Raw genomic sequence first — 25,089 nt, 5'->3', positions numbered from 1 at the left:
CATGGTTTTGTATGACTGGAGATTGTTATATTTATTTTCAAGGAACAGAGGAGGTAGGAAAGGATCTGGGAAACTAGGAGCTTTTTTTCCTTTTAGTGGAGTACTGATGAAAAAACAAGTCTACTCAAAAATCTCAATTCTTGACCTGAGCAGCTAAGACATTCTAGTCCTTTTAAGTGGATTTCAAAAGTAAGAAAAAAATGTATTCATTGCACTCATGCTGCTCATCTGCCTCTTCTTTCCTTTACAAGCCTGGTCCCTCTACCAAAGTCAGTGGTTATCTCCACTGAGCACAAAAGATTTTGAGTTAGATCTAATTAAGAACATAGAAGCTATCACAAGGTAAAGACACCTGAGGTTCTGTCACCCTTCCCACTCCTTTATTTTGTGCAGTCATAGAAATAAAAGACAGACTGAACCCTGGTTGTTAGCTTTTCTCCTGCATGGCAAATCTTGTCTAGTTTAAGACCTGAGTTACAGCTACACAAGCTAACTGATATTGTAGCATGCTATTTTCAACATCTAGGGTCATTCTGGAAACTGCAAACAATTTCAATCATAAATTAGGCCAGGCAAAATTGAAAGAGAAATCACAGGAAAAAAAGGTCTCCAAAGTACATGGTTTAACTGCTCCACTGTAGATCTCCCATCTTACAACATGGACTCCAGTAGGACAATCTCCCATTGAAATAAAATGGCCTGGAAAAGACCGACAAGTCTCACTAATGAGAAGGTGCACAGACCTGCTGGGAAGAATGGTACAGTCTAACTCTGGCTACAGTCTTCTTTTCCTTGCCATTTTAACGTACCTAACTGAAATCAAATAAAAATTCATATAAGGTGAAATTCTTTGTGGGAGAGTGGCTCAGGGAAACTCTCAAAAGGGGGCAGAAAGCGCAAAAGTGAACTGGAAACATAGAATACGCATTTCACTTCTTGCATTCCCTGCATGCCAGGAAGATGGGACCTGTGCTGCACTCAGACACACTGATGTAAAGGGCAACTTAAAAATCAGCCAAGTGAAGTAGGTTTTCCAGGTTTTTTTTTTTTTTTAATTCATTTTGACATCTATTAATAAATGAACCTCCAAGTTACCAACCTCAGTCATTGACAATTACTTTGCTTTCCTTAGTTCCTCTTCTAAGACAACTTACATCCTTCAGGCTCTAGAATACTTCTGAACCAGGCTCTTAAACTGTTCTGGTATCTGGTAATACTTGTGTATAGTCCTATCCAATTTCAACAGAAGTTCCCTTCACAAAGTCCATTCATTTCTGTTCTGTATAGGGTGGTGTTTGTGAGAGCTGCTGGGAATAAAATAGCATGTTACATGCCCACAAAAGTTCATCTATCCTAAAGCAGCAGGTGCTTAGCAGCTTTGCTATTTGCAAACAACTCTTCAGATTAACTACACGCAGATGTTAACAACAGTGTGTCTTTACATAAAAAGTATTAGGAGCCATTTGGACCAGTGAAGGCGGTTGTTTGCAAGCTGCCTTTCTTCCTCTTTTATTTCAGCTGTTTGCCTCAGCAACAGCTGCTGCTCTCAGTGCTGTGGTGTCTGCATACACACATCAAGTTACACTGATTGCTGACTGCTCCTATTAACATGTTTGTGTGGTCATTTTTCCATCATTTACAAATACGCCCCTAGTGGGAATTAGCAGGGGGCAACAGATAGAGTCATCCTTACTGTGTGAAAATATAACACAAAAGTAAGCTGTAACTTATAACCTGGTACCTCTGCATCATAGTGAACTTGAGTACTTTGAAATGTGCTCCTGGAGCTTTTTGAAATGGAGGAAAATGTAATTCCCTGAGTAAGGTCCTATCAGGAACAGGAGATGCAGGCCCTGTGGCCATGTACTAAGAGCTCTATAGGGGATAAAACATTTCAGAAATTTCCCCCCAGGGCTGTCTTCAGCTTCCACCCATGCTCTAAATGGGGTGACAGGAATGAATCAGGGTTTGCTCCTTGCTGGATAGCCCCAAGCCATCTGCAGAGAGGCCCAAGGGCCTCCCATTGACTGTGGCAGAGAAGCTTCCTTTAGCAACAGTGTCTGATGCTGCTCACATTGCTGGGTCTGATAAATTTCACTGTGCAGGTTTGCAGGATTGTGGTACAGACTCAAAGTATCATCTTGTACAACTGGCAGAAGGGTGAGGTACACTTCTTTTTCTCACCTAACTGCCTTGCTGGAAGAAATAAATGATTGTTTATGTTGAGATAGCTGCCTGGTTGAAATTCTCATTTAATTCTCTTGAAATTAGAGCAGAGCTGAGTGATGTCGTTTGCTTTTGAGAAGGTGGGCCTTCTTAAGCACATTTCTCCTAAAGGCTTCCTTCCCCCGGAGCACAGGGCAAAGCAATCTTGTGAGAGAAATAAAATGCTGTTCAGATATAGCACAAGTGCTCTCGATGCCATACTGTCACTAATTTTCAGTGGCCATATGCAGCTTGATGTGTCTTCAGGTCTGAGCCCAGCTACGAGAGACAGTAAGAATTTCTTTTTATGTCTTATCACAGATGTTACTATTTCCTGAGCTATTCTTAATGAACAGCTCCCTGGGTTAGCCTTCCATGTCACTGTTACTATATTTGTAGAAGTGCAGCAGCAAGGAGCCCCAGTCAGAGGCTCCTATCTCTGGGGATATGAGGGACTTACGTGCCAGACCCTGTACAAACACCCGCAGTGTTCCTCTGTGTTTATCCAGCTTTTGGCTGACACAGTGCTGCATGGACACTGAGGGCAACAAAGTTCTTGTGCTGGGAACGGGCTAGGGAGCATCTGAACAATTCATTTCTTGTAGCTGCAATGGTTGAGTTTACTCAGAGCCAGAAGATTATAAGCATCTATATAATGCATTTAAATAAATGATACATGCATGTGTATGATATACAGTACCTATTTTGTTGGTCATTCCTATTAAGAGGTAAGTATCTATTTGCAGCTCTAGCAACAGGTGGCTTAGAGAGAGGTCATGAAATTCCTCCCTTAATTTATTGAAAAGCCTTCTTTTCATGGCAGCAGACAAACAGGAATCCTAATGGGGAATACATTCTTCCCCCTGTCCCCTCCAAAAAAGGAAGAATATCACTGTTTTCTCCCCCTTTATAGTAATCCTAGTTTCACACCTAAAATTATTACGGCATTCTGTATTGTTCTTTTCATACATATGCACAGCCAAAGACAAGAATTGTGAAGCTCAAAATATCACATATCAACCTCTGGGAACAGGTGGACTGTGACTCAGAGGCACAGAGCTCTTGTTAAGGTGTTTTTTGTGTAAAAGTAGCTTAGCACAACAGTTCTATTACCTACTCTATTTAAGCCACCTGTCTGCAAGGAGTTATGCTGCCTAGAGAGCTGCAATTTACTGGATGAAACAGCTGACTTACAGGGCCTGTAATCTTTGTCAGTTAAAACACAAAGCAAGAAAAACCCGGCTCCGTTCTTTTCTTGTTACTGAGTCTCAGCAGAATTATTTATCTGCAGAGTTTTCAAGCTTTGCAGCCCCCTGTAATATACTTTTGCCATTCATCATCTGTTCAGGATTTAAAATGATGCTCACATCTTCAGAGTTACCCAACCAGAAAAGTTTTATACAGCTATGCTCTCTCTAAATCATTTGAGAACTGTATGATAATGTAATTGCCAACACGTAATGTGCTCCAACAGGCAAATTCAACCATCTTTTACTTATAGAAAATTTTGGTTTAAAAAAAGACCAATCCCTTTAGCAAGATAGTGAAGTTTTAAAAGATATACCTTTCCTTTTCTCTCTTCAACGCTTTCAATTTTGTATTTCCTTTCCCTTTTCCACTGGAACTAGGGCTGCAGGCCTCGCCCAGTTTTTCCCCTAACATGTCTGAATGGTGCTTGTTCCAAGTTAGAGAATACAATTGATATACAGTAAAGACAAATATTTTCACCCACTGTTGGAATAAGAGAGTAAAAATACTTTCTTTCAAAGGGACAGGGATGTGATTGAGGCAGTCTCCACCAAAGAGGCAACTATTGTAGAGGTGCCAGGATAGACAGTTTTTTAATTGACCCTGCACCAAAAACCAGAACACTGCCTATTTTGAGAAAGAAACACTTACAACTAAAGGATGCAATTTTTTCAACAAGAAAAAAAAAAAGGGAATAGGGAAGGGTAGAGAAAGGAATGGAAGGTATACAGAAAAGGAGAGAAAAAGCTATTACTGAGAAAAACTGAGCACTGTGGAAATGTCTACATCTTCTCCGAGATACAGGCATCTAAATTGGTATATCTGTGCTGCCCTTCCTTCTCTCTGAATAAGGCCTCTGGGATTGCAGTCCTGGCTGTGGCTGGAATTTGGCACTACAGTTTTGACCTTTAGCTTTAGTGAAGTGGCTCAGATGATGGCTGCTTGATAAGTAGGTCAAACTAAACACAGCACAGAAGAGATACTGGACAGATAATAGGAGGCTTTTGCCTGCAGAAGTTGGTCTTCTGCAGCTTGTTCACATCAATATGTACAGAGATGATGTATTACAGGAAAATGTTTTGATAGAACAGGAGAAAGGCAGGGCCAATTTATAAGAAAATGTCTGGAGGTAATTATTTTAGACTAGAATAAAATGCCCAAGACTGCACTGAGACTAGGATAATTGCACTCAATATGGCTAATGTAGGAATTATGATGGTACTTCTTGGTGTGGAGCTTGTGGAGATTTTCAGCTTTTAAAGAATGTTTTTAGAGTACTATCTAAGGAGTAATAAATGTTTTTAAAAATGCTATTTTAGGGGAAAAAATACTTGAAGATACTGGCTTCAATGGTAACAGGATTTAAATAAATCTCAACTGCTTTTAAAGATGTGCAGACTTTATCCTAAGTTGTTTTGATTTGTAAAGGGAGAGAGGATTTCACTTATCACTTGAGTGAAATTCTGTATTCTGCTGGTAAAATCTATCCTAAATTACAATTGTATACAAAGAAGAAAATGTTAAGTACAGATCCACCTGCAACTGAAACATTCAAGACAATTATCTTTGAGCAAGATTTGTGTCTTAAATATTATTTGATATATGGAAAACTACAGCAGTCTCTTATTATTACTGGCTGTTTTCTTGCTGCAAGGTTAACCTACAGAAATAGGAGCTGAAGATTCACTTCCCCCAGATTACTCACACAGGCCTTGCAGCAAACAAACTTTTCATTAGGCATTCTTGTGAAAAAGGACAGGTCACCATTACAGCTGTGGATTGCTTATTAAAAACAGAAAGCTGTAGCAAGCAAAAATGACAATTACTGCGTGCTACCCTGGGCACTTAAAATATTTCAGTGTAACAACAGCTTTTTCCAAAGACTCACTGACATCTAAGAATGTCATATCTGGTAGCAAATTAAAACAAATCTCATTAGGCTGGTAATTGCTTATTGTCCCCCATTGCCAAGATAGCTAAATTGAGATGTAGTGAGTATAGTGAATGGCCACTCAGCACAAGGTGTAGGAGGCAGAAGGACACTTTACATCCAAGATAACAAACTACAAAATTACACTTTTAAGGAAATATTGTAGATCCATCTGACTTGCACTGACAAGCATATTTTCTCTGCCACAGGCACAATCAATGAATGAAAATGACTATTTCAGATTATGTTGAAAATACATGGAACTTTTTACTCTCTGGGACAATCCTGCTCACAAACATACATTAGATACGTACTTTTGTTCTGTGAGCACAGTACCATCAAATATCCTAACCATATCGATCATGCCTTGAAATGCCAGCTTACACAGTCCAGTCTGGTTCTGTACCACCACTCCCCACGAGGAGCAAAACAGGTTCAGATGCACAGAAGTCTAAAGGTCCTTAACTACACTATTTCCTTCTATGTGTATTCTTGAATACACTACATTCTTCACTATTTCCTTGGCTTTCTCCTCACACAGGCACACATTTCAATAGAGTGCCCTTAATAAGTAAAATATTGTCACACAACTTGGCACAACCAAAGTAAGACAGAACTGTGTTAGATCCAAAAATCCATGAACATCTGTTTTTATCACAAACTTTTTATAAAGCAGATAGAGATAAGTGTTATTGTCAGAAGTGACTGCTTGAACATTATTTCAATCCTTTGCACCAGTTTTTGTGTCTGTCTTCTAATTTATTAAGACATTTCTTTCTCTTTCCTCTGAAGTGTCTGCCTGTGTGCCTGCTGCCAGAGCCAGGAACACTTTCCTGTGTGTACTAGTGATCTGTTCCAAGGCTGGCTGCAGCTGCCCTGTGCAGCTTGATGGAAGGGTATGGGGGGCTGGAAATGGCACAGCTTTGGGATATTGCATGCACACAAATGTGCACACCACAGTATAGCTTAGTGGGCCAAGCACCAACTCAAAAATCCTGTCCCCTTTTTGGAAACCCAAGCATAGGAAATCCTCTGATCTAGGCTTATGCTCCTGGGGTTGTTGGAGTTCAAGCATTGACAATACAGCTGGGAGAGAAGAAGTAGTTAATATTCTTCCTGACTCTTCACTCTCGTTAGAAATATCCAAATGTGCTACTTAAGAGCTTTTTATAGAAACTTCATGCATTGCTTTGTTGACTTCTGCAGATATGAAGGGTAAATTATTGGTATAATACACTTTGAAATCTGTACTTACATGCCCCAAGACATTTCTCTCTTTCTCTCCCCCTCTATAATAAAATACCTTTTTTACACCAATGTCTGCCTCTCATAAACGTTCCACTTTGTTAACGCCTTGCCAAACTAATGCTTTTTCCTTTTTTCCTTTTATGCATGTAAGTGGAAGCTGCTGTGTGCAATGATTAACAACTGTGTCTGGAATATATCTACAGCCTTTTTACATATCACATTTTTTGTCTAGACCCTGCTTCTGCAGACCTTTATGCTTAACTTCACACAATGTGAATCTGTGACTTCCTTCCTCACTTTAAAATGTATAACAAAAATGAAATTATCACTTGAGCAGCTCGTTACTTTCTGGAATGTATTTGTTACCAAGCTTCATAGAAATATTTAAATAACATTTAAGCGATTTAAACAACCTGCTAACTTACTGGATTCTAATTTTCTTACATACACATTTGGTAAAACTTAAAAAATATATACATCCATAAAAATGAGTCTGCAATTTAATCTTTGAGACTTGTATCACATAAAGGATAATTTAAATGAAGCATACTTCCAAGACAACTTCCAGATATGAGTGATATCCAAAGTGAAGTGAAATCAGTACTTCACATGCAGTGATGGGCTCATCACTCATGATGGAATGAGCACTGTTGGCAGGAAACGATGCTTAATATAAATAAACAAGTCGCACCTAGATTTCAGCAATTTCTTGGACAGCTGAAGACAGAGAAATATAAAGACACAATGGCCGAGGTACTGGTTTTAGGACCAATCAAACTTAATCTGCAACAGCTACCCTTCTGAGTAAGACAACCAGTACTCACCAGCACTGAGAGCTCCTCCTGTTTGACCAAATGGCTCTAACAAGGCTCTTTACCTTATAACACTATTTCCATATTTGTGAAGTTCTATTAAAGGTGACGATTATTCCTTTTCTGTATTAACAGAATGAATTATGTCCCAGATTCTCAGGCTAATTCAGCTAATGGGGTACTACAATTCCTTTTCCTTTTGTAATAATAATTTAGCAATCATTAGGTCTTCTCGCGTTCACTGATCATAACAGAATAGGATGCACCAAGTGTGAAATTCTGTACTAAATAAAGGAATCATGGTTAATATTTAACTTTTTTACTACAGAAACTTACAACGTAGCTAATAATTACAGTCTTCTAATTTATCCTGTTCAAACATTTTTGCATTGCTTCAGACTAAGATGTACATGCAGATCACAGTTCTCTCCCATGTTTGAACCTGCACTCAAATACTTGAGAACTGAAAGGCCTTGTACAATGCCTCATGAAGGCTATGAAGGGAAAGCTGCAGCCTGTTGCTGAGCACAAGTAACCTACATTCTCTCACATGGTTATAACCTCCATTGAGGGAGAGAGAAAACAACGTTTCCAGGTACCATAGAATCAAGGGAATGTTTGGCTGGAAGGGACCTTGAAGATCATCCAGTTCCAACCCCCTGACATGGGCAGGGACACCTTTCATAGACCACGTTGATCAGAGTCCCACCCAACCTGGCCTTGAACACTTCCAGGGATGGGCCATCTACAGCTTCTCTGGGCAACCTGTTCCAGTGTCTCATCACCCTCAAAATAAAAAATTTCTTCCTTATATTCAATCTTTCAATTTAAAACTACTGCCCTCTGTCCTGTCATTACAAGCCTTGGTGATGTCTTTCCCAGTCTTTCTCACAAGCCCACTTTATATATTGCAATGTTACAAAAAGGTCTCTATGAAGCCTTCTCTTCTCCAGGCTGAAAAAAATCTCAACTCTCTCAGCCTGTCTTCACAGGAAGGGTGTTGCAGCTCTTATTCCATGTTAAGCTCCACTTCCTACTAAAGTCCTACTTCCCTTCCCTATGTTCCCAAGTTCTTAAAACTGTTTGTTTTGAGAACTAAATGGTGACCTGTATTAGTCCTCTGAATATTAAAATTAAAAATAATGATATTTGTGTACACCTAAGAAATTATAAATTTGGTGTGAAAGACTGCATGTGCAAGTATATGGTAGGTTTAGGAGATGATATCAGTAAAGAGCAGGATGATTGCATTTTTTATACATTTCAGCAGTTCTCCTAATCTGATGATAAACACGATTTTATTATTAAAGTAAAATAGAACACTGTATCAATGTAGATGGTGGACATAAACTCTTACATTTATACCCAACGTAAAATTAATTTTTCATGTTTATACCTCTCTTAGAGAAAAATATTCATTGCTGCCATCTCATATGTAACACACAGAAGCAGGTTATATAAGGAGCATAAATAATTAGGTATGCAGTTATGTTTACTCTCTCTGTTTCCAGAAGCTATCTCTATATATCTAAAATAATAGTTTTATAAAGCTATAAATCTACAAAATTATGTATCCCTTGTCTTTGTCTTCCCTGTTGTTAAATCTCTCTCTTTGTTCAGATTCTTCCCACCATCCTTCTTCTTTCCATGACATGCCCCCTCCCTTTCCTTTGGTCTGACACGTCCTTCAATTTTTTGCATACCTTCTACAGACATGGAGAACTGTGTCTGTCTCTCTTTACCATCTGCAGCTAAGGGTTGTGGCTATAATAATCCCAAGTAATTATTTTCTCTTCCTCCAAACATGTACCATAATGGCCTGAACATCTCCACCTATATGTCAAACATTTATTGGCTTGGCTGGGAAATCCATGGACCATGACTTCTGTTCCGGGCATAGATATTTATTTTTCCTGAGCTAATGACCCACATTAGAAGACAAAGAGGTTACTGGCTTTTTATGGTTCTTCTTGAAGAAAGAAAGAGTACTTACAGTTTTACTCCATGTGAGACCTGTCGTGTGATGCTCTTTGATATAAGCTTGAAGCTCAGACCAGATGTTCAGATATGACTTCACCCAATCAACATGGCGTGTGTCACTGTAAAAACAGAGGCAATATTTATCTGTGAATTTATTTAAAAACAGAGAGCAGTGCTGCTCTTGCTTAAAGCAGGTAAAACCCAATGACTGACTAAAAGCCATGGACAAATCAGTTAGCACGCAGACAACCAGCCCAGTGCTGCAAAGACTGAAGCTACTACATTGGAAAGCTTCTAGATCCTTCTAGAGGACAAACAAAAGCAAAGGACGCCTCTAGCAGAGAGTGCTTCCTGCTAGAAATGTGTGTCACCATTCTTCTAAGACTCAAAGTCAACTGAAAAAGCACTAAAGGCACATTGAGCCTTACAGCAGGTACCCAGACACAATTTCAGGGTACTGAACTTTAGAAAATTAAATACCCATGGATTCTGTAAGATATTCTGGCTGCCATGTTCAAATGTGGCCAGGGCAATACTGGGTCATGTTACAGTCATCAGACTAAAATATTTATACATGAAGAATTTTTAAAGTACAAGTCAAAGGTGGCTTTAGAATCTTTGTCGTTAGTCCTTCAATGGGACTCATAAATGAAACCAGGAGATAATGAAGAGAAAAGCTGCTTGTAAGATGAAGTCCATATGAAGTCCAGTTCTAACCAATTATTAGTGAATAGTGATTGCTTACAAGGATTTGTGTGTCTACCTTCTATTTATTTCCTTTGGAATTTTATCCTTAATAATGCAGAGCACCTGGGTCAACAGGTTTAATCCAAAGCCTACTGAAGTCAAGGGAAAGCCTTCCATACTTTGAAAGACATTGTGGTCTGATTCAGTGAAAAACAGGAAAATAATTCCTCATTAAAGGAAGAATTAAATACCTAAATAATGTACTCCATTTATACCATTACACGAGACATTTTTTTTCTCCAGTGTAAACACTGATACTATGCTGTAAAAATCATCAGTTACCCCAGCATCAGGTACTACCTTCAGTAGGTAAACTCAGGCTTTAGGAATAAGATATAACATATAATATATAAAAAATAACATAATATAGATAGCATATAATTTCTATTTCTACATATTCAAGAAACATAAATACATGTGAAAGGTTTTAATACTTAAAACCTTCTCCTCACTAATGAGGAAAAATTCAATAGCAAATACTGTTCTTCACTGGGATATGAAAATCAAGAGCCAAAATCTGGCCTTCAAAAGCATCAAGTCAGCAGGATTTATACTTGACTTTTCAAAGAGGGCATAAGAAGGACCTGAATTTTTTTCCCTTTCTCCATCAGTTCACAGATATCATTCATGGAACTTTTTTTGTGAATTCCTTGTGCTCTTTAAGAATAGTGAAGTGGTGCAGAGAAAAATCAAATCAGGAGCTATGGAATTTGAATCTGTATATATCTTCCACCTAAATACACATTTTCAAGCCAAGAGCAAGAACAGCAACAGTATGAGAGCACAAATGAGAGGAGGATGCACAGCAGCCAGCTAGCCACACGTCGCTATGTAAACAGGCATTTGCATATAAGCTCATGATGCTGGAATGCCAGAAAAATTAAAACTAATCTTAAAATGTGCAGAGGGTGAAAGCCAGCACTGCTAATGCTGCTGCCATTCTCACTGCAGCATGCTGCAGGTCAGAGGTAAGGAGGGGAAACTATGCTACTGCAAGAAGGTTTCACCAAATGCTTTTTAGTTTACAAAACACTTCCCGTGATAGCACTGTGAACCCTACTGGTATGGTTAACGCTCTGTTCTCTGGCTAGTCCATACTGGAGCTTGGTAACATACCTGTTCTTGTAGTCCTTTAATACCCTGTTAGTATAAAAGGTAGCAGCATCATTCATCTCCTTGACATAAGGGCCTGGTTTAGGAGACTAGGACCATCACCCCATGGTAGCAGGAAACAACAGAAGGAGAAAGGAAGTAAAACATTAGTCAGACACCTCCCCTGACATACTAGGTTTATTACCTTCTTGGGTGTAGTAGACTGAAGAACTATATAGATGAGACTGCAGAGCACTGCAAGATTTGGAACTATCCTGGGCTGCACCATCCAGAAGCTTCTTAACAGCCCTCCCACCCATACCATGTGTCACTCACCACTGCTATCCACCCAAGGGCAGGGATGCTCTCACTGACAGCTGACAGGTGGTTGAACATTTTACTTCCTCTGTTCCTTTCTCTGAAGTTCTGGATTTCCTGAATCTTCTCTGATATTGGCTTGAGAAGCATTGCCACCTCATTCTGCAAAAAAAAAGAGGAGAGGGGGAAAAAGAAAAAGAAAAAGAAAAAGAAAAAGAAAAAGAAAAAGAAAAAGAAAAAGAAAAAGAAAAAGAAAAAGAAAAAGAAAAAGAAAAAGAAAAAGAAAAAGAAAAAGAAAAAAAGAAAAAGACTGCTGTTAACAGTGGGTGGTCCAAAAGCACCAAGTAGTTTAATACTGTCCTCCTTGCCTTCTGATTTAACATCCATAAAGAAAGGTCATCATAAATTACAGCAACAGTTTAATTACTCTCCTACAGTTGCAGTGATAAAATGCACAGACATTAAGTATTAATAATGTGTTGTAGCAAAAATTGTTCTCAGCACTGGCAGCATTTTCACATGCTGCCCAGATTAAGACCCACATCAACCCCATAGCTCAGAGTCAGCAGAATGACTGTCATTTTCATCTGATATCCCTGGAACTTCTTCAGATTCTTGAGTTTTTCATGTTATTAACCAAGTTGTTTTTCCCAAGAAACACAAACTACTTATTAGTTGCCTGTTATCATCTGGCAATAAGACTGAGAAAGTAATACACTGTAGGCAAGATCAATTTTACCTGTCCTTCTTGATACATTTTAATGTTTTGGCTGCAAGCAATGCAGGAGGATTTCATGGGAAATTGCTGCCTGCAAGCCATGGTTTGGGGAAGTTCTCTTGGGTTAATCAGAAACGAATGGTATCCATGGGAATGACTGCTGAGTGGAAGGACTAGTATCTGGAGAAAAGCAAAATGAATGCAGAAGCTATCCAAGCTCTTTCCTGTGCAAAGTGAATGCTAATCACACTGGTCCAGTGTCTCAGAAAAACTAATTTAGAGCACTAATTCACTGGGGAAAATTCTTCCACTCAGAAAACAGCAGACTGAGGGACACGGACTCATCAGTTTACAGGCAAAACAACTGCTGTACCTTGCAACCCTATAACATTGCAAAAGTATGCTCCCCAAACCCATACAATGTCCCACCAAAGGCAGTGCACCATTCTGATCCTCCCTGGCACTTCACTTGGAAATCACTCAGGATTGCAGCAGAACTCTGCCTTTTTTCTCACCTTTTCCAGGACTATTTGTGATGTGCTTGCTGGAGACAACTAATCCTCATGATCTTGAGGACTAATGCTGCCATGACACACAAAAAATGATGGGCACATATGTCCTGCTTGATCTCTGTCATCTTAAGGTTTTTCTTTTCACCTTTCCAGAAGACTTCAGCATTAGAGAATTCTATGTCAGCTTAGAATAAGCATGTTTGCTATGGATCAGCACAGGTCAAAGACACTTCAAAAATGTGTCAAAAAGAGGTTGTGCATTTTGAAAAGTATTTTGATCTACCTACAGAGCCTAAACATTTTAGTGGTAGAGCAATTTTGAGAAAGACCTATGCATCAGAAATATATAGGCATAAGTGATCTTCCCTACAACAAAATGGGTTGGGAGAAAACAAATATTTACAGTATTACTGTGAAATTATAAGATTTTTTGTTGATGACCTAATGACCAGCACAAGTCATTAAGTCTGAAAAAGCCCTGAAACCCCCATGATTTGTAGTTCTGAAAACATGATGTTGTTGCCATAACATGATAAAGTCTGCAGAAATTGTCCTTTCTAATTTTTGCTTGTTTACAACATGTTGCAGCTGGTATTTTCTTGGGTATTTTCTTATTTTTCAGGGAAATCTTTCAAGTATGACAGTAGTTAACAAAACTGAAATTTAAGAAAGTGCTTGTTCTGCTTTGATATTATGCCAGTTTTCCTCCCATAAAGTCTGAGGGATATTTACAGTCCTGAGCTTACTGTGAATCTTCATGGCCCAGTTCCAGACAAAGAGAATATCAGGCCTAAAAATACAGCTCCACAGATGCTTGGTATATCTAGACAGCACTGGGAGGCAGTACATTTCTGTGGATAGTGCATTGAAGTGGGAGTCCTTAAATGGGGGTTCTCTTTGCAGCTCTCCCACCAAATTTCATCAGGTTTCAGTAAAGCTGGGTTAGCTTTCTGTGCTTCAATTTCCTAGATATAAAATGGCATTAACATAGCGGTTTTATTTTGTAGAATACTTTGATTTCTAAAGATAAGAAGGCAAAGTTAGGGTCAAACATTTCTCTGAATGACCCACGATGACCCAAACCTTCTCCTATTCCTTCTAGAAAAGCTCTCAGCCACTTTTCTGAGGATCTGTCAGTGGCACAGAGATTCCGTCCCTCAAAACACAGGACTTAATCTATCCAATGATTACATATTTATAAGAAATGTTTATAAAAATGTAGTGGATTTATTTAATTTCACAGAACCTGTGCAAGTTTTAAAGATTAAATACGTATTGCTAGGGAAACTTTCTGAAAGTAATCATTCCCTTGGCACTGCAGTGACACCAGAGTGGGCTTGAGGCTCTGCTCAGCTCTGTCCCACGTGAGAGATCTTGGCAGAGTCTGCCTCCCCTTCACTCTGCACTCATCCTGTTCTGCAATGGCTGCACAAAATATGTGTGTTTGTGGAAGCTTTTTGTCTTCCAAGTTTCTGTGTAAGGGTTTGACACAGGAACACAGCCTGCAAGGAATCACTGAATTGAGTTCTGTCTCAGTTCTAAATTTTTAGTTAGTGATTAAACTGCAGATCAATTACACTGTATATGGCATATGGGTATAGAAAGGCTCATTAATTCTGGCAGTAATCAGTCTTGTTTGGCTTTACAATGCAGAAACAGTTGTGCTGAGGGTTCTAGAAGAATAATCTTTTTATTGCAATGAATATTAAAACAGCTGACTTAAAAAATTAATGTCTATATTGTATCTCTAAGACAAGGGAATTCCAGGAGACGAATCAGAACTGTTGGAAAAATCTTCAGCATGCCTTTGGCATGTGCTAGATAAAATTTCTTGTCATTTAAGACACAGCACAGTTGTTTAACAGAAATTTAAGAGTCTCTTTATAAACACCATTCCTATTATAATATCAGTTTTGCTGAAATGCTTAAAAATGCAACATGGGCAGAACTGACAAATATCAGAAGTAATTCCCAGTATCCTTTTTTCCTTTTAAAATAATGATTAAAACCAGATTGTCACTTTAAACACAAATAACTAGACAACCAGCCAACTTATAATATTTTATAATTCTTATTAGAAAATCAAGAGTAGTAAGACTGTTGCCATGATTAGCCAAAACACTCCAAAAAGTTCCAGCATGCAAAAGAACTGCCTTAGGCTTTGGCTGCAGAGACTTAACAGTCTCAGCCCAGTCTCATAAAACGGCCTGGAATACCGGTACTCCAACAGACCACACTACACAGACTTTCTTCTCCTTCACCTATCTGCATTACCCATACAAGAAATACCTCAGGTGACAGGCTTAATAGGACTGGTGGACAGGGACACTCAGTTCAGCAGAAAGGCCAAAGTTTTGGATTTTGTGATGTTTGAAATCTGCCTGTAAAGTCACATTAAACTGAATAGCTTGCCTAAATTTTGGCTGCTTGAGCCAGTGATTACTTGAAAATCTCAGCTTTAATTTGGGAAAATGGGTATTTTCTCGGGACCACTGTTGTCCAGTAACCTGCCAGCATGAATCACAAAGGCACAAAACACAGCAGGTAAATAAAAACTATAGTTTGAAAGAGCTTATGTATTTTTAAGCTAATCTTACATGGTTTTGAGGGGTGAGATTGTTTACCAAAGGATTTTTATGTTGATGAGTGGCAACACAATTCAGACCTCACTATTACAGTGTTCGAATCAACCTGACCTATTATGAAAAAAACATGTCAAGAGAACAAATACCCTTTTAAGTTATGCAAAATGAGGGCATGGCAACCTCTGGTGTAGGAGCAGCAAAAGAAAACTCAGAGAACTTGGAATCAACAGCCCCTTCCTTCTACTCATTTGCAACCCAAACAGGGTGAGTACAACCTTTATTCCATGGTGTACAGTTCTGTTAGTTTCTCCTTCATACTTACATAAAATCTCCATCATACTTGCTTTGTATTTTTAAGGGGCAAGTTTGAAACATGGAGTTGATCTGAATCAGCTGTCTTTGTATGTGTTGGCAAGCAGTACAGCCTAATAGGAATGGTTCTGCAGAGCAAAACAGTTGGTGCTGAGGCTCCAACATTCACAGTATACATTTAAGGGGGGGGGGGGGGTGCAATTTGGGACTAGCTGTAAATTGTGGTTTAGATGCTGCCTGGGAGTGGATCTTCCATTTCATCAGAAAGATCCCCACTTTGTACACATTAGGCTGCTATAATGTGAAACACAACATAGTAAATGGGGCTGATTTGAAGGAGAAATACAGTCCCACAGTGAGCTAAAACACTAACAGAGACACAGCTATTATCTCTGCAAACAGCCTAGTACAGTCCCATCCCACATCCCATCCTTTCAAGGGATGAAAGATGTCATGGATAGCAACCACCACACTCAGTTCTAACAATTTAACAGACCAGCATCTGCTCTCAGCTGAGACTTGATTCCTTCTACTGTAAATGAGGAAAGAAATATCCCTGAGGAATTATTTGCACACGTTAATAGATACTAGATGACTATATGTTAGAAGATATTAGTAGACGTGAAGAAATGGACTCTAGAGGTGCTGGCCATTACTGTTAAGAGAGCCTAGAAAAATACCTTATACAAGGTATAAGGTGTGTCTATAGGAATAAGATCACCAGTGAGATGCATTTCTGCTATGAGTGGCTGTGATTCTAGAACTGAAATAGTTTTTGATTAACTGTAATTTCCCAATTTTTGTATTTTCAAAATATGTAAAGAAGATTTTAACTTCATACTTTTTTTGGTAGGTATGCAGTTTAAGGAAAGCATGTGTTTTTCTTTAAGTCTTTATACACAGGCTGGATGGAATCAGTGTTCAGATTAGGCTGAGAAATAACCTATTTATTTAAATTTATATAAAATCATTTTTTTTTACCCTACTCCACCTAAATCCAATATTTTCTCTGCAACTATTTTCTGACTGGCTGTAGAGACCATAAGTGAGATTTTTCTCTGAGATCACTACATTAATACTCTAGTATTCTGATATTTTCAGGGTTCAAACCTCTCCTCCTACCTAACTACATTAATTTATTTATGGCCTAGTTTTCTTAGACTGTAAATTTTCAACACAGTGGTGTAACAAGTATTTGACGTGTTGATCAACAGTACAGGTTTTGCCACTTCAACTCACTGCTGTGCAGCAGCAGGACTATGACACAGAGAGACAAATCTGCATAACTGTCAGGTCAGCTTCATCAGCACAGAAGCTTAGACACATTTGTGTGCTTCCAAAGTGACTTAATTGGTATTTGGCTTTTATTCCTCTTAGATAGCACAAAAATTCTCAATCTAAAAAAAACTGCTGTAGCAGTTTTGTCCTTTGTGGGAAAAAAACAGGGAATACCAAATCACAACCCCACATGACAAATTACTACTTTAGTCACTTGTGAATTTATTTTTAAATATAAACTCTGAGGCAGGGCAAATGGAGAGAAATGTGAAAGACAAATTGCTTCTAACCAGTGGAGAAATCCAGGGCCTGATACAACCTGCATGCGTCAGTTTACAGCAGTGCAGAATCACACCCACTGCCTTTGGCTGGGACTGGTTCATTTTAAATTGACTTGAATGTTCTGTGTGTTGTGTTCTTGTCCACTGCAGCTCTCTGTGGGCAGCATTTTCAACAAGAAAGGGTCCTCCTCCTTAAGGCACACAGGCAACACCCCACAATTAATCAACAAGAACAATGACAACTTAATAAACTGCTTTCAACTTTTTGATTTACTACTCCTCAATCCTGCTGCTGTGATTATAGTCCATGTCGGTGGGGTCCAGGGCATTCCAGGTAGCAAGAAGATTCTGTTAAGCCACAGTTTCTTTGTTCACAACATCTGAGATCCTATGAATCTTTGCTAAGAGCAATCACCTTTCATGGGGCATGTCCCAGGAAAGAGATGTTAGATATTGCAGGTTTCCATCTTTGGCCAAACTGTAAGACTGTCCAGTTCGTTGAGCAGTGCTGGAACTGACATAACTTTTGGAATTCACAAATGTGGTCTGATTTAGACCAAAATAAAATTTGAAAAAAAGAAAATAATTAACTAACTTGTGAATCAAAAAGCCCTGCTTTTCAGTCATCTGTACCCCCTGTGCTTTCCTTTTCAGAAGGTTATGTGCATAAATCCCAGGAAAGAATTGCATAACACAGAGAAAGGAGAGTACTAGTTGGGATTTGCGTATAGCAGAAATAAAGAATATGGTACTTAAAGGGAGAGGAAGTGTCCTATCAGCTTAGCTCAGTAGGGTCTCACATGGCACAGTGTGAACATGAACATTGCTACAGGGACTGAAAACTATCCTGGTGATTTTTGGACATTATCTTACAAACAGCAGAAATCCAGTAAAGGCTTGAAGATTCCTAGAATTGCTTAGCATGTCAAATGAGGATCCAGAGTACACAGGTACACTGGAGGTCACAAGTGCAAGGAGCCTTTGGTTACTGGAGCCTGATTCTTTCAGAATGTGAACTGCTGGCAAGTCTGTGCCTGGGGATGTTTGTGTGAGCCAGTCTAGAGCTGCCACTGATGTGAATCTCTGCCTCTACTCTGTACAAGCTGGGTGATGCTGCACTGATCATGGCCCTTCTGCATTCCCATGATCCCTGAGTGCCTCTGGGCCTTCTTACTGCTGAGTGCACTGCCCCTCGAGCAGAAGTGAATCTCAAATGCATCCACCTTTTATTGACTTGGGGTTTTGGCAAGCACAAGTGAAGAAAGTGAAATGGGACCAGGATTCCCAGAGAAGTTAACTAAAAGAGAGACATTGAGGGCTGGAGTGTGTCCAGAGAAGGGCAATGAAGCTGGTCAAGGATCTAGAGAGTGAATCCTATGAGGGGCCAGTTAAGGACCTGGGAGTGTTTAGCCTGGAGAAAAAGAGGCACAAACAGACCTTATTGCTCTCTACCACTACCTGAAACGGAGTTGCAGTGAGGTGGAGGTCAGTTTCTCATCCAGATAACAAGTGACAGGACACAAGAAAATGGCCTCAAGATGCAACAGGGGAGGTTCAGATTGGAGTTAGGAAAAATTTCTTCCCCAAAATGGTTGTTAAGTACTGGTACAACCTTCCCAGGAAAGAGGTTGAGCCACCATCCTTGAAGGTATTTAAAAGATGTGCAAATGTGGTGCTTAGAGACACAGTTTAGTGGTGGAGTTGGAAGTGCTGGGTTTATGATTGATGACCTTAAAGATCTTTTCCAACCTAAACGATTCTATGAACTGAAAATACAATGAGTTTGAGGCTGATAAAATGCAGATGAGTGATTTTGAGACAGAATTATGAGGTAACAGGTGTCAGGGGCTATCTGGATGTGAAACAGAGTAAGAGCTTGCAACAATATCCAAAAATGAGCCTGTGAACTCTGCACTGCAGTGGGTAAGTGACTGGAAACTGTTGGTCCATCCCTGTGGCTGTGACCACGCGTCACATGCAGTTGTAGGCTTGCAGATAACAGAAGTATGCCAACAGTTTGGCAAGATTTCAGAGAACAGGACCCGGGGAAGGGGTTTCCTTTCGAGCTCAGCACTCTCAGGCTCCTGTCCATGTCACTCTTGGCACCTTCTCTGAGTTTGAGGCCTGAGTACCTTAAAAGGCTTGAACTAAATTCTTCCTTAAGCTATTTCTAGACACAGAGGAGCAGGTTAGCAGCAGTAAACTCTCAGCAGCTGAGAGAATGGCATCAAAACTCTTTTGCATAAGAATGTAGTAAATTAACAAGGTGAGAAGTATCCTACTGTTTGTATTTTTGGAAAACAGTAATGGTGATCCCAGTAAGTATGAGGAAAAGTAGGGGGAAATGGAATGACATAAGCAAGTCAAGGTAATTAGAAAACAAATCCTGCTAGAATGCAGAATAATAAGTCCCAGGAGTCCTGTTATTGAAGTACTTTAAAATAGAGAAGAAAATGAGCAATCCCACACTGACAGAGAGTAGGGAACTGTGAATCTTCATCTCTTGATTTCTACATAAAAATCCTGAGAATGAGTCCTTTACTCAAAGATTTTGCCACAACTATTCTAATCCTACAATAGATTTTTTTTTTCTTTTTGCTTGGCTATAAAAAATAAAAACAGAAGGACTTGTTCTCATGGCTCTAAGTCCAAATTCAAATACAGTTTCTTGGGTTTCTATGAGGTGGGGTGAGGTCTCCCTTTTCTAGGAAAAAAAGGGAAAGCTCTCCTTTACCTCTCACTTTTTTCCACTCCTCTCTTCCCACCTGTGTGCAGGATCTGGATATTTAAGCTAGGTATTTAATTGGATTGTTTGTCTGCACAATGTTAGGAATAAATCCATGAGCTTCGGCAGTCATATGAACTCAGCATTCTTCTCTAATGAGAAATTACGTAATCATTTATAGTCTGAACTGCATCTGTCATTTAAATCTGTTTGTAGTACTTCTCACCACGAACACGCTCATCCTGCATATGCTTATATTGATTCACAAAAATAACAATCTCATTAATTTGTTCTCAGCATAGGAACAATGGATTCCTCAAGCCCTCAAAGCAACTCTTAAAACTGTTTGAACATTTAAAGTAAAATATAACAACTCATAAAGAGAAGGCAGTATATGAGTCACCATTCACAAAGAATTTAATACAGTGACTTTGAGCAGCGATCAGCATTCGTGATCGCAAATTCAAAGAAGTTGTTAAACAGATAAATTTGCTCAGGAACACTAATAACTTTTAAAATTATTATGCAATGAAATAAAAAACACATTTCAGTCAGAATTGCATTTGGCTTAGACTGTGGGAAATAGAAAACCAGATCCAAACTGTTTCAGAATGTTTTGTGAAGGTTCATGCTGAAACCTCTCTTCTGAATAGCCCAAGCAACATACAAACATATGGTCTGAAAATATCTTTTTAAACAACTTCTCACAGATTACAGCAAAATTCTAATTTATTTTCCCATCTTCTTTGCATTCTTTTATAAACTCATCTATTCTCTTATACTATTTATAGTAGTAAACAATTTATAACAGACTTTTTGTTTTAATGTTTGAAGTTTTGCATCAGATAATAATTTCTCATAAGTAGATGGACTGAAAAATCCCATCTTGCTGAATGAGCCTGTATCTAGCAGCCATTAGCTGGGACATACACAAACAGGAATATCAACTGCTGGTTTTGTCATGTGATCTCTTCCACTGCACATACAAATATAGAACATGACCATAAAAAGTAACAGAACATGCTCTCTGCAAAGTAATTTATTGCAGTTGATGCTAGACTGGTATGCCAGCTGGAATTACCTTCCTGGCTCCTACTATTTTCACATATACAGATAATAAAGGCTGTGCACTGCAACAGATTCCAAATGAAAAAAACCCAACATTATTAACAAGAAGCAAAACTCCACAAAAGCATCTTTTAGGAATCTTGACTGTTTGAAAATGTTTGCTAGTGACTCAGAGCACAAACTAAAGAGTGAAATGAATTCTATAACTTCACCATTTTCATAGAGAGAAAAAAAAAAACCACTTTTGATGATATATGTTTCTCTCTTTGCTGAGCACAAAAATATCCAAGGATTATTATAGATATAGGAGCTTTCTTTTTGTTTGAAATCCTTATTCATTAGTTTGTAAGCTGCAAGAGCTGAGCTAATTTATTTTTCCAGCACATTTTCCCCTCCCTCTTTTTTTTTTAAAGGCACCATGTATGACATCCCAACCTGACAGGAACTCAGTAAATCCCCTCAGTCTCCACACCGCTGTCTCTGAATGTCTACAAAGCTCCTATGCCATAATTGCAACTCGCTGGCTCATTCACAGCTTTACATTATAAAGCAAACAGTCTAGACAGCTGAATGACAGAATTACTCTCTTTTCTCTTGCATTTACAGATATGCTGTCATCTTCTTTTGCTTTTCTCTACTCTGTGCATTCTGATACACTAATGATCAGCTTTCCTGTTTGGATTCCACACTGACTCCATGGCTCTAGGCTATAAATACAACCAGAGCCGAGATGACATCACAGCAATAAGGTCCCGGGGGAGCAGGGGCAGGATGCCTATTTCTTTCCTTCTCCTGGGTTAGCTGGTGATTACCAGCTTTTTCAAAATGCTTAACCAATGTGACTTTATAATAGAAAGTTTTTTCCTTATTGTGATGGAGATATAAAAAACCTAATGCCTGGAACCATCACTCTCTGCGGTGGGAAAAAAAAATCTCAATTTATACAGAATAGGCAGCCTTCAATTACTTTCACATCTGTCTATAGTATAATTGAGTGTATCTGTGCAAAAAAAATATGCAAAAAGAGAAAGAATGGACAACAGTGTGTGTTTTGATGTCTATAAAAATGTGTAGCTAAAAAAAGTAGTCTTTAAAAAAAGGTAAGTAACTGGACTGGGTTTGCTCTCACTGATAAAAAGAAAATTTAGTCTGTAATAGTCCTGGTATTTTAACTTTGGAATGATGTGTACACACATATCATGTGGCAATTCCTCTGTTCTAAAGGATAGCAAAAGTGATAAAAGTGTACTTTCTTGCCTTCAACAAGATGCAGAAATCTATGCAAGCCTAATAATGTACAACTAAGACATATGGATGGCCAGCTCTGGTGACGTTTTAACAAGATTTTTTTAATTTATTGCTTTTCTTAATGCTTCTGTAACCATCATCCTAGATTGCTAGAGAATCTCTTTTTACCTCTACTCTTTCATTGTTGTTTGTTTTTTAGCATTGTTTTGTTGACATTAAAAAAAAAAAATTCTAAACTTTACAGTTGAAAAATCTCAAACTTGACCTCTGACTTGAGGTCAGAAAGTTGTAAGGGTAGGAGTAGGCAAAAGCCATTGCCATTCTCACTGGAAAAGCAGAGAGAATCCTACTGATAGCACATCAGCACAGAGGCCAAAGCAGGACCCACAGCTTATTCTTTTACCAGAGCTGGGACAATCCCAACACTCCAGAACACTGCATTACATTACATTATAGGCCATCAGAAACTGGTCACTGGGGAATATTTTACCTATGAACGTGTAGAATTTTGTGGGCCACTGGGTGCCATCATATTCACAGCCAATATAAATGACTGCTTGAGGCCTGTACCAATGGGAATTTTGCCTGTTCTGTGTGAGCCATGACCCACTTTTACTCCCTGAGATCAGGGACAGCTGGAAAAACAACTGATCCTTTCTTGCTTGGAACTCTGAAGTCTACCCTTGAATATCTATGGGCTTTTTTTTCTTTTCCTTAAGCACCCTTGCCATTAAAACATACTGATTAGAAAAACTTCTAATTTGCGTCTCTAAGAACAATAGTGACAGCGTAACTTCAATAAATTATACCATGTGCAGAGAGTTCTGATTTGCAAAAATGGATTTTAATGTACTTTGGAGTAGGGAACTAGTGGAAAAAGGCACAACTGAAGGCCATGATGAGACTGTGCAAGGGAAGACTTAATTCTCTGCATACTCCAAGAAGGAAGGTTCAAGGGTGGTCCCACAGAAGAGCTAACTGATTGCTATTCCCAGGAATGATAAAGTGCTATTGGCCCAGAGCCTTCTAAAAACTACAAATGAGATTCATAACAACTCCACAGATTCCATGAGCTTTGTAGTGAGGGGAGAATTTAAACAGTTGCCACTCAAACAAGTATATAAATCAACTTGATAAAAGTTTAGTTTTAATTTTCTTGACAAAATGCTTTCCCCTCCTCCCAGAACTGGCCTAACCTGGACCTCAGTTTGAGGAACACTGAGTGTATGGGCTAATACTGGTTTTTCTCTCACTAGCATCTACCGTGTAGCATCCCTGGAGGACTGGCAAATAGCCATTTCCAGCTTCCAGAGAAAGACTGATCCCACTTTCAAATGTAAAGTGGACACTTCTTTGCTTTCTTCAATGATCTTATATTCATAGGTTCATCACAGAAAAGGTTCTTAACCCCAGATCATGGCTTTCTGATTATTACAGCACCATGCTTATGAAAGTGAAAGCAAGCCCCCAGTTGCACTGTATAAATAAAGGAACAAACAAAGCAAACGCAGGATCAATAACATACAGCAATGCAGACTTTTTTATACACTGCCTCTTGAAGCTCCAGGTCACTTTCCTTACCTCTTGAGGCTCTTGACATTGAGATGCTAACAGCAAGAAAGATCTCTGTGCTTGGAAAGCAGCACGTACCATCTCTGCCTGTAACAAAAGGAGGAATATAAATTAAACCTTAGCCTGTAACCTCCAATGCCTCTTTGTGGCAGCTGAAAGTCAAGTGTGACAGCTCAAATCTTCCTTGCTGCTTTTCATCTAAATCACAGCAATGCTGACTGGAAGAAATGTATTAAAGTACTAGCTTAGCTATAATTTTTTTTTTTTTACACCTAAGGTTAAATTCCCTATCTTCTTCAGACAGGAAATAAAATGAGTTGATAAGCAGGCTTTTAGTTATAATTCCTACTTTTAGTCACAGGAGGACTTAATTTTAACACTTCAGAGTACGTCTAGGCATTTTAATGGTGATGCTTATACCCAAGTGCATAGCAAAAACTTATTACCACTGGGAACAGCAATCTGCAAGCTTTGTGTTGAACTGCAGCTTAGGCTGTGGTGATGTTCAGGATGAGTTGAACTCAGCATATTTGCTAAGCGACTATGCTGCAATTCATTCCTTGCCTGTGATCTGTGGGCACAATTGATGGCCATGAGAGATGGTGGCTGAAGGTTTTTGGGCACTTTTCCACTCACAGAACTCTAACATTTGGGTTAAAGCTGCACCTGACAGTATGCTTTCATGTCACCAGTTTGGATGGGTGATAAATCTCTACACTCATGGCTGTTTACTAATGTTCAAATTTCTGGTCTTTTTCGTTTATTTGAACCCTATACATTTTCTGTACATTCTTATTGATATATACTGATTTAAATGAGTATTCCACCTCTACCTCATCTAGGTGGAGGAGTAGTGACTAGGAAAAAGCATTACTGGTATAGAAAAGAATTATTCATAACTAGTATATATTGCTAAATACAAACCAAGCCAAACCAAATGCCATTAAGTTAACCTAATATGAATAGGTACATTTATAATCACTTTGTGAAAGGGTGGGGAAGTGCATGCCATTTTTCCTTGGGGTTTTTTCAAACTAAAAAGAAAACAAGGTAATTATATATACAGACCCATGTGGATGCAACTTAAAATACATGAAAGTCAGGAAATTTGATGTTGTAGCAAAGTAAAACAGCTAAATTGTGTTTATTCATCTTAAAATGTGATGGCATGAATAAAACATAATCTGTTAGGATGAAAGTCACTGCAAGG

General features: G+C 38.8%; 1 protein-coding gene across 1 annotated transcript in view; it reads right to left on the bottom strand.

Annotated features, from left to right (window-relative positions):
- CAP2 (cyclase associated actin cytoskeleton regulatory protein 2) overlaps positions 1 to 25,089 on the bottom strand; it is a 68,230-nt gene that overhangs the window by 11,107 nt on the left and 32,034 nt on the right. The window contains exons 4-7 of the mRNA XM_036404639.2: positions 23,889 to 23,966; positions 11,599 to 11,742; positions 11,287 to 11,372; positions 9,437 to 9,542 (exon numbers count right to left, since the gene is read on the bottom strand). Of these exons, the coding sequence (XP_036260532.1) occupies positions 9,437 to 9,542; positions 11,287 to 11,372; positions 11,599 to 11,742; positions 23,889 to 23,966 (414 nt within the window). The remainder of the gene's footprint in view (positions 1 to 9,436; positions 9,543 to 11,286; positions 11,373 to 11,598; positions 11,743 to 23,888; positions 23,967 to 25,089) is intronic.

Source organism: Molothrus ater, chromosome 1 (assembly GCF_012460135.2).
Source record: "Molothrus ater isolate BHLD 08-10-18 breed brown headed cowbird chromosome 1, BPBGC_Mater_1.1, whole genome shotgun sequence".
Classification (NCBI taxonomy): Eukaryota; Metazoa; Chordata; class Aves; order Passeriformes; family Icteridae; genus Molothrus; species Molothrus ater.
This window is presented reverse-complemented; position numbering and strand designations above follow the sequence as displayed.